This window comes from Mobula birostris, chromosome 31 (assembly GCF_030028105.1).
Source record: "Mobula birostris isolate sMobBir1 chromosome 31, sMobBir1.hap1, whole genome shotgun sequence".
Taxonomy (NCBI): Eukaryota; Metazoa; Chordata; class Chondrichthyes; order Myliobatiformes; family Myliobatidae; genus Mobula; species Mobula birostris.
The window spans coordinates 38,443,832-38,456,455 of NC_092400.1; the positions used below are offsets into that span (position 1 = coordinate 38,443,832).

The 12,624-nt window shown below is 43.9% G+C and overlaps 1 protein-coding gene across 1 annotated transcript in view; it reads right to left on the minus strand.

Annotated features, from left to right (window-relative positions):
* The window catches only part of hps4 (HPS4 biogenesis of lysosomal organelles complex 3 subunit 2), a 77,052-nt gene that overhangs the window by 35,777 nt on the left and 28,651 nt on the right, over positions 1 to 12,624 (minus strand). Inside the window, exons 2-6 of the mRNA XM_072247596.1 lie at positions 8,535 to 8,625; positions 7,332 to 7,475; positions 6,317 to 6,424; positions 4,990 to 5,122; positions 201 to 294 (exon numbers count right to left, since the gene is read on the minus strand). Coding sequence (XP_072103697.1) covers positions 201 to 294; positions 4,990 to 5,122; positions 6,317 to 6,424; positions 7,332 to 7,475; positions 8,535 to 8,625 — 570 coding nt within the window. The remainder of the gene's footprint in view (positions 1 to 200; positions 295 to 4,989; positions 5,123 to 6,316; positions 6,425 to 7,331; positions 7,476 to 8,534; positions 8,626 to 12,624) is intronic.

The window sequence follows — 12,624 nt, forward strand, 5'->3', positions numbered from 1 at the left end:
ATCTGTTTGTGATTTGCTGTTCACAATATTGCTAGTGTGTCCTAATCAAAATTCTTTTGCAAGTGCAGTACAACTTCCTGTCTTGCATAGTTAAGTCAATTGCATGTATATTAAAGCAGATTTTCCTCAATAAATCCATACATCCTTAAACAAAAACTGCTAATGGAGATTAGTGTCAAGCAAGTGGTGTGTAGACTTACAGTTTTTTGTAGAGGATGCATCCGGCCAGGATCTCCGGGCAACGCTGGCAGTTCTGTAAAATGAGAGCAGCTTTCAACAACAGGAGGGATCCACCTGTGGAGACAGACAGCAGAGAACTTGTCAGCACCTTCCACGTCAGACCAGTGTACAGGTAAGCCAAGCAGAGACTGAGAATGGGAAGAGAAGGACAGAGTTCAGGTCATTTGGCAGAATGGTCACCGAGGCTACACTTGCATTGATAAATCCACGCAGCTTCAGACCAGTGTACAGGTGAGTGAAGCAGAGACAGTGTGAGAATGGGAAGAGAAGGACAGAGTTCAGGTGCGGTGCTTGGCAAAGGGGTCACCTGGACTACACTTGGTATTGATAAAGTAGAGCAGGACACAAATAACAGATTGGATGCATATTGAGCAATAAATAGCATTGTCAAGGATTTCCATCCATTCCATAATCTCTTTGACCCCCTACCATCAGGCAGGAGGTACAGTAGTATTAGGACAAGGACTTTTATGAAGGAAAGCAGCTTCTTCCCCAAGCCATAGGACTACTGAACTCCCTGCACCACCCTGATTTCATCTCATACGAAGTGCTGCTACTGTTAACTTTTTAAACTTGTGTCATAACTGCACCTGATGTTAAGTGTCAGTCTTCTGGAATATATTTTATAAATTTATTGACAGTAATATTACTTTATGTGTTGATTTATTCAGTATGTACTGTGTTTACACCTTATTCCAGAGGAACATTGTTTTCTTTGCGATTTACATGTATGGGGCTGAATGACAGTAAACTTGAACTTGAGATGGAAACAAAAATGAATAGAAGATTGATGTAAGATGGGGCTGATACATGGTGGCTCATTTCAAACTACTCCGTACAGATCTACCTACACTTCATCGTTCCCCTCTTTTCAACGCACTGTGTAATGATCTGATCTATACGTACAGTGTGCAAGGTAAGCTTTTCTCTGTATCTCAGTACTGTGATGATAATAAACCCATTCCAAAGCAAGTGTTAAAGATGTACAAGATGGTGAGTAACACAGAACCAGTGGACAGCAACTGACTTTTTCCTAGCGCAACAATGGCTAATATCACAGGGCATAATTTTAAGGTGATTGGGGGTAAGTATAGGGGGATGTCAGAGGTAAGGTCTTTTTTTATTAAATGCAGGCTGTAGTAGGTGTATGGAATGTGCTGCCAGGGGTGGTGGTAGAGGCAGATACATTAAAAACATTGAAGGGATGCTCTGGAACATGGATGACTATGTGGAGGACTATGTGTGAGGGAAGGGTTAAATTTATCTTGGAGGAGGTTAAAAGGTCGGCACAACATTATGGGTTGAAGGGCCTGTACTGAGTTGCATCGTTCTTTAGCATTGGGAAGGCCAAATCTGGAGTATTGTGTACAGTTCTGGTCACCGAATTATAGGAAAGATGTCAATAAAATTGAGAGAGTACAGAGGAGGTTTACTAAAATGTTGCCTGGGTTTCATCTCCTAAGTTACAGAGAAAGGTTGAACAAGTTAGGTCTTTATTCTTTGGAGCATAAAAGGTTGAGGGGGGACTTGATGGAGGTATTTAAAATTATGAGGGGGATTGATAGAGTTGACGTGAATAGGCTTTTTCCATTGAGAATGGGGGAGATTCAAACAAGAGGACAGGAGTTGAGAGTTAAAGGACAAAAGCTTAAGGGTAACACGAGGGGGAACTTCTTTTGTGAAACGAGCTTCCAGCAGAAGTGGTTGAGGCAGGTTCCATGTTGTCGTTTAAAGTTAAATTGGATAGATATATGGACAGGAAAGGAATAGAGGGTTACGGGCTGAGTGCAGGTCGGTGGGACTAGATGAGAGTAAGAGCTCGGCCCAGACAAGAAGGGCCGAGACGGTCTGTTTCCGTGCTGTAATTGTTATATGGCTCTATGTTCTATGATCAAGCATCAAATGCAATCAATAAGCATTATTTGTTGAAGGAAAGCATTAGTGGTGTAACCAGTAACCTAGAGCTGATTCTATCACACCAGTACTTGAAGCAAACATTATATTTCCCCAAACTTAGTTGGCTTTTGCCAGTCTGGGCATGGTTCAGGTAATAATCCAGAGATTCACAGTAACACACGCAAAATGGTGACCTCAGCAGGACATCAATGGAGAAGATTTAAAGAGTCAATGTTTTGGGCTGAGACTTTCATCAGGACTAAGAGTAGAGATTCCATCCGCAGAATCTCTTGAGTTTACAATCCAGAGATTATTACCGTTCAGGCTCTGGTTCTCAATCTGGTGCCAAGCTGTTCATACCATCTCATTAGAGCCTTTCTTGGTCCTGTAGATTTATACTGTCAGTTTGTTTTTGCAGCATTTGGACTTCTTCCAGGCCACGCACCCAGGCTTCATACAGGAGGCAGGAGGAGGCAATAATGGCTGCAACACGTCACCCAATCCTTCTAGACCAAGAGCCTTAATATACTGGTAACGTGAAATAGGCATCCGTTAGTCTCGTGAGACCATGGATTTGCACCTTGGAAGGTTTCCAGGGTGCAGGCCTGGGCAAGGTTGTATGGAAGACTGGCAGTTACCTATGCTGCAAGTCTCCCCTCTCCACGTCACCGATGTTGTTCAAGGGAAGGGCATTAGGATCCATACAGCTTGGCACGGTTGTCGTCACAGAGCAAAGTGCGGTTAAGTGCCTTGCTCAAGGACACAACACACTGCCTTAGCTGAGGCTCGAACTGGCGACCTTCAGATCACTAGACCGACACCTTAACCACTTGGCCACACTTCAATCCGGCAATGTGAAATAGACTGTGGAATAAAGAGGTGTGAATCTTTCTCTGATCAATCCAATCACACTGCTCTACTGTATCAGTGTTGTTTGATTAGATTTACTATACACCAAAACAGTGAAATTTGTTTGAGTTAATGATTAACACAGTCTGAGAACTTGCTGGATAAGGGTAGCCCACAAGTGTTGCCATACTTCTGGCGCCAACATAGCAGGTCCACAACTGTCAAACCTTCATTTGCTGACACTGCATCAGGTCATGCAACAGACTCAGTGAAATTCTCATGCAAGCTGGTGAATGAGAGAAAAAAAAATGCCCAAATTTTGGTTCATGTTGACAATCTCTTGTGTCTCACCATGAATTTATGTCCCTGCTGGCCATCCTCCATCTAGATGTAACCACACATTACAACAGTGCTGTACAGAGCAGCACCTCTGGAATGTGAGAGGAAACCCACAGGGTCACAGGGAGAACATACAAACTCTTTACAGAGTACAGTGGGAATTGAATCTCAATCTGACAGCCAGGGCTGTAAAGTGTTACGCTAACCACTACACTACCATACCGCACCCCCCCGTGGGTGTTATTAGTAGCAGCTGCAACTGTGGACAGAATTACTGAATCTCACCAAGGTTCAATGTTCCCTCTAACTTGTAATGATCACTGCACAAAAATCTTGTGCCGTGCAATTTTTTGCCCAGTGACACACCATGTGCACACTCAATATTATATTCATTTTAACAGCTAGCAAAACACTGTCAGTAAGCACTTTGATCTCTCTTGTTCATCTGCACTCTCACAAAACACACATAGCATGCCTGTAGTGGGTAATGAGGGATTTCTTTTGCCAAAGCTTTGCACACCTTCCATATGCGATTTGCTTTCTAAGTGACACTTTAAAACATCAAGTTTCCAAATATCACTCCACCTTTTCCCACTTGCAAATTCTGCAGCAATATCTGCATAGTGACAATACACACAGGTAACACCAGTTTCTGTATTGTACATAAATATTTCTTGTAGTTGCATATTCCTGACCTTCAGAGCTTTCAGTGTAGCAGTTTCTATCATTTCATAATCTATTGCACTTTAAATGAACTAGCAGTTGTTTTGCATTTCACGTCCTTTGCTTCTTTAGAATACTACAGTGAATCAATAATTTCTTCAATAAAAGCAGTATAAATAAGCCAGCTCTAAAATCTGCAGACAAATCACATTATCAACACAGTCTGTATCAGAAAATGGAAATTGAAATGTGATTGTGTACAATCGTGAATATATTTAACAAGCCTACGAGGGAGAGGGTGACAACCTTTTGTGCGCAGTTGAAATTCCTTTGTGTGCTCGTACCAAAAGATGCATGTGCTCGCACATGTACGCACATTACAGGGAACATTGAGTAGATTGCTTGCTAGGTACTTCCAAACATGTTCTGGCTAAAGAGAGATTAAGTTGTACTTATGCAGTTGTGCTAACGAGGTTTTAAGAAACAATTCCATATATGTTGTTATAGTCTGCCACACATTTCCAGAAAAATCGATAGAAGGAAGTCAACAGCAAAAAAATGGAGGAAATAAATTATAGACAAGCAAGACTAATCGGACAGCTCTTTCAAAGAGCTAGTATGGGACAATGGGCTGAAGGGATTTATCCTCCAAATTAAGCACAACTACTTCAGTGAATAACACTGGCATGAATGGTGCCAAGCCCAGCTGTGGAAGGAAAACGCCATCCCGTTAAAAACCCAGAGCTGCAGAAACACCACCTCTGGGAGAGGAAGGATCTGACACCAAAAAGATGGGCTACATCTGGGAAAACTTGAATGACTGGCCCAGGACAGAGGATTCTGGCCAGCTGCTGTCAGCGACCTACACCCAGTAGGGTGACAGGCTTAAAATGAAGAAGGACTTCAGTGAATAATCTGATTGATTGTTTTTGTTACTGCTTTGACCTTGAGGAGTTACTGCTACAAAATAAATCCCCAAACACAAGGTGTAAAAAAAGAGACATCTCCCTGGATTTACATCAGTCCTGTCCAGGTTCCAAAGGGAATTGAAAGTGTGATGCAGGCCGCTGTTGGCTTGCTGGATGTGCTCCATATACAGATCCCACTGGCAGGCCAGCTCTCTCTGATCCCGCACCTGTGAAGAAATAAATGAAAATGTCAAAGATTTGGTAAACGACAAGCTGCATTCAGGCAGGTTCTGGAGAGCAAAGTGTTGCTCTTACTGAATCTGATTTGGAGCAGTGGTACAGTAACCTTCACCTTTGACCCTCTACATCAGGTCATGCAACTGGCTCAGTGGAATTCTCACATGGGCTGGAGAACTAGATAAAAAATATGCCAACATTTGGTTCAAGTTGACAATCTCCTGTGTCTCACTATGAATTTATGTTCCTGTTTACCATCTCGTGCAGCTTTGTCCACCTAAATGTAACACCATATTCTGCATTTCCTTGGGAAACAAACAAGTGATCGAGTAAAGGAACAAAAACACTCATCCAGCAATATAAAATCGTGCAGAGACACAAGAGGCTGCAGACACTGGAGCCTATCAGTATTATTAATTTACTCATTATTAAGACTTTTTAGTGTTTGCAGTTTGTCAGCCTTTGTTCAACTGTGAATGCCTGCAAGAAAATGAAAATGAATTTTGTGACATATACATACTTTGATAATAAAGTTATTTTGAACTTTTAAGCTTTGAACTGGAACAGCAAACACAGCCAGAGGAACCCAACAGGTCAAGCAGCATCTGAGGAAGCAACGGGACAGTGGAGGGATGGGATGTTTCAGGTTGGGATGTTGCTGATCTTGATGAGGGAAATATACATGGGGATGATAGTGTCTTTTACTTATTCCTTTATGGGTGACTGTCATGTCCAGCCCTTATTGTTCATGTCTAACCCCACTCAGTGGCCAGCAGAGTGGACCTGAACACCACAGCAGGTTTCTAGTACCACAGCGATAAACTAAATGCCACCAATTGTTCAACCTAATTCTGAATGTATTTAATTATTTGAATCTAAGTTCTTCAGCAGTAGTAGTTTTGAGATTGGAACTCGCATTTCTGGATACCTCTGCAACAAATTAATCACTGCAAAGTGAACCAATGGTAAACAAGAGAAAATCTGCAGACGCTGGAAATCCGAGCAACACACACACAATGCTGGAGGAACTCAGTAGGTCAGGCAGCATCCATGGAAGAGAGTACTGCCGACGTTTCAGGCCTAAATCTCGACTGTACACTTTTCCCAGATGCTGCCTGGCCAGCTGCAAAGTGAATGCAGTTTTGTGCAAACTTTGAAACCAAGAAACAAATCCAAAGTATTACCTGGTATATATGCTTACTGAATCCATTGTAAAATGTAAAGATGCCAATGAGTTGATCCAGAAACTGCTTACAGCTCTTATCGGGGACATCTAGGGCACATCCAAGAGCCTTTAATAGACCACAGCAAACATATACATTTAACAGAAATGGTAAGCGATGGGGTGGAAATTCTTAGCATAGATTTCTGATACAAATATAAAAAGAACATAGAACAGTTCAGCACAGTACTGGCCCTTCAGCCCACAATGTTGTGCCAGCCTTTCAACCGACTCCAGGGTCAATCTAACCCTTCCCTCCTGCATAGCCTCCATTTTTGTTTTACGCATATGCCACACAAGAGTCTCTTTAATGCTCCTAATGTATCTGCCTCTACCACACTCCTGGCAGCAAGTTCCATGCCCCCACCACTCTCTGTGTAAAAGACCTACCTTTGACATTCTTCCTATACTTTTGTCACAAAAAACTGTGGGCAATTGTTTAAGAAAAACAACCAGGTGGATTGAGTCACAAAAAATAAATTGAGGTGCTTTTATTTACCTCAAAACAAGACAAAAACTGGAAAAGAAAACTATATATAAGTTTTCTTTTCCAGTTTTTGTCTTGTTTTGAGGTATATATATCTCCACCCTCAGACTAAACACAAAAGAAAACTAACCCCAAAGCCTTGGTAACCTGAGGTTTATAACTACTAAGCCCCTCCCCCTAGACCAACCAAAAGCTAATTAACTCAATTATCCAATTAAAGATGGTATCCTCCACCATCAGCACACCTGTGCAGGTTGCTGCTGCCTCTAAATGAGACAGCTCCATGCTGCAGCTCTGTTTCAGACCCAGAGACTATTACTGCTGGGGAAAAGTGTTTTACCGGGTGTGCCATGTGCCGCCCGTAGTTAGTGACGGGCCTTCATCACAACTTTCTTCCACAGATCTTAAAGTTTTGCCCCCTCATGTTAGCCACTTCTGCCCTGGGAAAAAGTCACTGCTGTCCACTGTATGCATGATCCATGATACCTACCCAAAGATATTCCCCATCCACCTGTACAGCAAACTTCAGCTTTCGCAAGCGGATTAGCCTGGGTGGAGTTCCTGAGATCTCAGCAATGCAGCAGACTACTCCAGCGATCTGCCCGCAGAGCAGCTCCTGTTGGTCAACACTAGTCTGCTCAAGAGACAGGAGAGAATGATTTGTATTTCTATAGCTACCTCAGAATGTTGTATAATGCATGAAATAGCCTCAGCAAGCCCTCAGGGTGTAATAATGAACAAATATTTATCATCCCAAGTTAAAAATATTCACCATCATTCTGGGAAGAATCTCTTGGCTCTGCTTTGCAATAGTAAGAAGAGATTTTTTCCACTTTCATTCCAGAAAGCAGCGTTAAGTATAATCGTACAGGCTGTTTGGCCCGTCTAATCCATGGTTATCACAGTGCCACCAAGCTAGTTCCATTTGTTTGGGCTTGGCCCTTTTTGCTCCAGACTGCTGCTCTCCAAATGTTGTTTTTTTTTTTAAGTGCAGTTATTGTAGCTGTCTCAGCCACCTTCCTTGGCAGCTCATTCCATATACTCACCATTCAGTGTGAAAAATTTACCCCTCGGTTCCCTTTTAAATCTTTCCCCTCTCATCCTAAATCTACATCCCATAGTTTTGAACCCTCTTACACAGGGGAAGTGACTGTGAGGGAGTTCACACTTTTGCAGAATTCCATCTGGTGTTACCTCCAATCTTATTAATTATGCCACCAATATATTATCCAAATCATGACAGTGTCAGGTCACTCGTCTGAGTGCTCATGGTACCATGTAACCCAGTACTACCTGTCGCATGGTCGGGTGAATTTATTTCATAATTTACTGGCATAAGTTACATATTACTATTTAACTATTTATGGTTCTATTACTATTTATTATTTATGATGCAACTGTAACAAAAACCAATTTTCCCCAGGATCAGTAAAGTATGACTATGAAAAGCAAGCCCCTGCCCAAACCCAACTGGCTAACTCAGTCTGGGTCCATGTGTTCTAACCTTGCAGACCATCTGGAAGCCTTGCTAAAGAAATGTAGACCACTAGTTGCAAAGCTTGTAAAGATATTCACAAATCTCAACAACAATGCAAAACACTTAATAACAAATAATGTTCGGTGCATCTGAAATAAGAATCAGCCCCTTTACCCTCCTTGCCCACATCCTCTTTCCTTGAAACACAGATCTCACCTGTGAGGGAAAAAAGTAATAGATCCCGGAACTCGTTGGGTCACCTTCTTCTTTAACCTTTGACGAGTCATAAAGGAACAAATATCTGCACCTGAAGTAAATGGAAAAATTAAAAGGACAAAGGACATTAGGTATTTGAGGAGGTTTGGCTTCTCAACTAAACCACTCGAAAACTTCTACAAATGTACCATGGAGAGCATTCTGACCGGCTGCATCACTGTCTGGTACTGGGTGGGAGGGCTACTGCACAGGATCAAAATAAGTTGAAGAAAGTTGTAAAATTAGTCCGGTCCATGTGGGTACCAGCTTCCATAGGATCCACAGAACATAGAATAGTACAGCTCAGTACAGGCCCTTCGGCCCACAATGTTGTGCCGACCCTCAAACGCTGCCTCTCATATAACCCCCCACCTTAAATTCCTCCATATACCGGTCTAGTAGTCTCTTAAACTTCACTAGTGTATCTGCCTCCACCACTGACTCAGGCAGTGCATTCCACGCACCAACCACTCTCTGAGTAAAAAACCTTCCTCTAATATCCCCCTTTAACTTCCCACCCCTTACCTTAAAGCCGTGTCCTCTTGTACTGAGCAGTGGTGCCCTGGGGAAGAGGTGCTGGCTATCCACTCTATCTATTCCTCTTATTATCTTGTACACCTCTCATGTCTCCTCTCATCCTCCTTCTCTCCAAAGAGTAAAGCCCGAGCTCCCTTAATCTCTGATCATAGTGCATACTCTCTGAACCAAGCAGCATCCTGGTAAATCTCCTCTGTACCCTTTCCAATGCTTCCACATCCTTCCTACAGGGAGGTGACCAGAACTGGACACAGTACTCCAAGTGTGGCCTAACCGAGTTTTATAGAGCTGCATCATTACATCGCGGCTCTTAAACTCTATCCCTCGACTGATGAAAGCTAACATCCCATAAGCTTTCTTAACCACCCTATCCACCTGTGAGGCAACTTTCAGGGATCTGTGGACATGTACCTTGAGATCCCTCTGCTCCTCCACACTACCAAGTATCCTGCCATTTACTTTGTACTCTGCCTTGGAGTTTGTCCTTCCAAAGTCTACCACCTCACACTTCTCCAGGTTGAACACCATCTGCCACTTCTCAGCCCACTCCTGCATCCTATCAATGTCTCTCTGCAATCTTTGACAATCCTCTACACTATCTACAACACCACCAACCTTTGTGTCGTCTGCAAACTTGCCAACCCACCCTTCTACCCGCACAACCAGGTCGTTAATAAAAATCACGAAAAGTAGAGGTCCCAGAGCAGATCCTTGTGGGACACCACTAGTCACAATCCTCCAATCTGAATGTACTCCCTCCACCACCACCCTCTGCCTTCTGCAGGCAAGCCAATTCTGAATCCACCTGGCCAATCTTCCCTGGATCCCATGTCTTCTGACTTTCTGAATAAGCCTACCATGTGGAACCTTGTCAAATGCCTTACTAAAATCCATATAGATCACATCCACTGCACCACCCTCATCTATATGCCTGGTCACCTCCTCAAAGAACTTGTTAGCTTGTTAGACACTATCTGCCCTTCACAAAGCCATGCTGACTGTCCCTGATCAGACCATGATTCTCTAAATGCCTATAGATCCTATCTCTAAGAATCTTTTCCAACAGCTTTCCCACCACAGACATAAGGCTCACTGGTCTATAATTACCCGGACTATCCCTACTACCTTTTTTGAACAAGGGGACATTTGCCTCCCTCCAATCCTCCGGTAACATTCCCGTGGACAACCAGGACATAAAGATCCCAGCCAGAGGCTCAGCAATCTCTTCTCTCGCCTCGTGGAGCAGCCTGGGGAATATTCCAGAAGGCCCCGGGGACTTATCTGTCCTAATGTATTTTAACAACTCCAACACCTCCTCTCCCTTAATGTCAACATGCTCCAGAACATCAACCTCACTCATATTGTCCTCACCATCATCAAGTTCCCTCTCATTGGTGAATACCGAAGAGAAGTATTCATTGAGGATCTCGCTCACTTCCACAGCCTCCAGGCACATCTTCCCACCTTTATCTCTAATCAGTCCTACCTTCACTCCTGTCATCCTTTTCTTCTTCACATAATTGAAGAATGCCTTGGGGTTTTCCTTTACCCTACTCGCCAAGGCCTTCTCATGCCCCCTTCTTGCTCTTCTTAAGCTCCTTTCTTGCTTCCCTATATTCCTCAATAGACCCATCTGATCCTTGCTTCCTAAACCTCATGTATGCTGCCTTCTTCCACCTGACTAGATTTTCCACCTCACTTGTCACCCATGGTTCCTTCACCCTACCATTCTTTATCTTCCTCACCAGGACAAATTTATCCCTAACATCCTGCAAGAGATCTCTAAGCATCGACCACATGTTCATAGTACATTTCCCTGCAAAAACCTCATCCCAATTCACACCCGCAAGTTCTAGCCTAATAGCCTCATAATTTGCCTTTCCCTAATTAAAATTTTCCTGTCCTCTCTGATTCTATCCTTTTCCATGATAATGCTAAAGGCCAGGGAGCGGTGGTCACTGTCCCCCAGATGCTCACCCACTGAGAGATCTTTGACCTGACCCGGTTCATTACCTAGTTCTAGATCTAGTATGGCATTCCCCCTGGTCGGCCTGTCCACATACTGTGACAGGAATCCATCCTGGACACACTTAACTAACTCTGCCCCATCTAAACCCTTGGAACTAATCAGGTGCCAATCAATATTAGGGAAGTTAAAGTCACCCATGATAACAACCCTGTTATTTTTGCACCTTTCCAAAATCTGCCTCCCAATCTGCTCCTCTGTATCTCTGCTGCTACCAGGGAGCCTATAGAATACCCCCAATAGAGTAACTGCTCCCTTCCTGTTCCTGACTTCCACCTATATTGACTCAAAAGAGGATCCTGCTACATTACCCACCCTTTCTGTAGCTGTAATAGTATCCCTGACCAGTAATGACACCCCTCCTCCCCTTTTTCCACCCTCTCTATCCCTTTTAAAGCACTGAAATTCAGGAATATTGAGAATCCATTCCTGCCCTGGTGCCAGCCAAGTCTCGGTAATGGCCACTACATCATAATTCCATGTATGTATCCAAGCTCTCAGTTCATCATCTTTGTTCCTGATGCTTCTTGCATTGAGGTACACACATTTCAGCCCTTCTACCTTACTGTCTTTACACCGTTTATTCTGCTTCTCTTTCTTCAAAGCCTTTCTGTATGTTAGATCTGGCTTTACTCGATGCACTTTTTTCACTGTTCTATCGCTCTGGGTCCCATCCCCCTCGCAAATCAGTTTAAACCCTCCCGAACCATGCTAGCAAACCTACCTGCAAGGATATTGCTCCCCCTCGAGTTCAGGTGCAACCCATCCAATCTGTACAGATCCCACCTTTCCCAGAAGAGATCCCAATGATCTAAAAATCTAAAACCCTGCTCCCTACACCAACTCCTCAGCCACGCATTCAACTGCCATCTCCTCCAATTCTTACCATCACTGTCACATAGCACTGGCAGCAATCCTGAGAACGCCACCCTTGAGGTCCTGTTCTTCAGCCTTCTGCCTAGTTCCCGAAACTCACACTTCAGGACCTCATCCCTCTTCCTGCCTATGTCGTTGGTCCCAACATGTATCATGACTCCTGGTTGCCTTCCTTCTCGTACCAGGATGTCGTGCACCCGATCAGAGACATCCTGGACCCTGGCACCCGGGAGGCAACAAACCATGCGGGTGTCCTTCTCACGTCCACAAAATCTCCTGTCTGCTCCCCTGACTATAGAGTCTCCAATGACAACAGCTCTCCTCTTCTCCGTCCCACCCTTCTGCACCACAGGGTCAGACTCAATGCTGGAGGCCCTGCCACCATGGCTCACACCTGGTCGGTCGTCCCCGCCAACATATCCAGGACAGTAAACTTATTATTCAGGGGAATGGCTACAGGAGTGCTCTGCACTACTTGTCTGCTCACCTTCGCTTTCCCCCCTCTGACTGTCACCCAACGACCTGCTTCCGACAGCCTAGGTGTGACTACCTCCCTGTAGCTCTCATCTATGACTGCCTCATTTTCCCTTATGAATCGAAGGTCATCTAGCT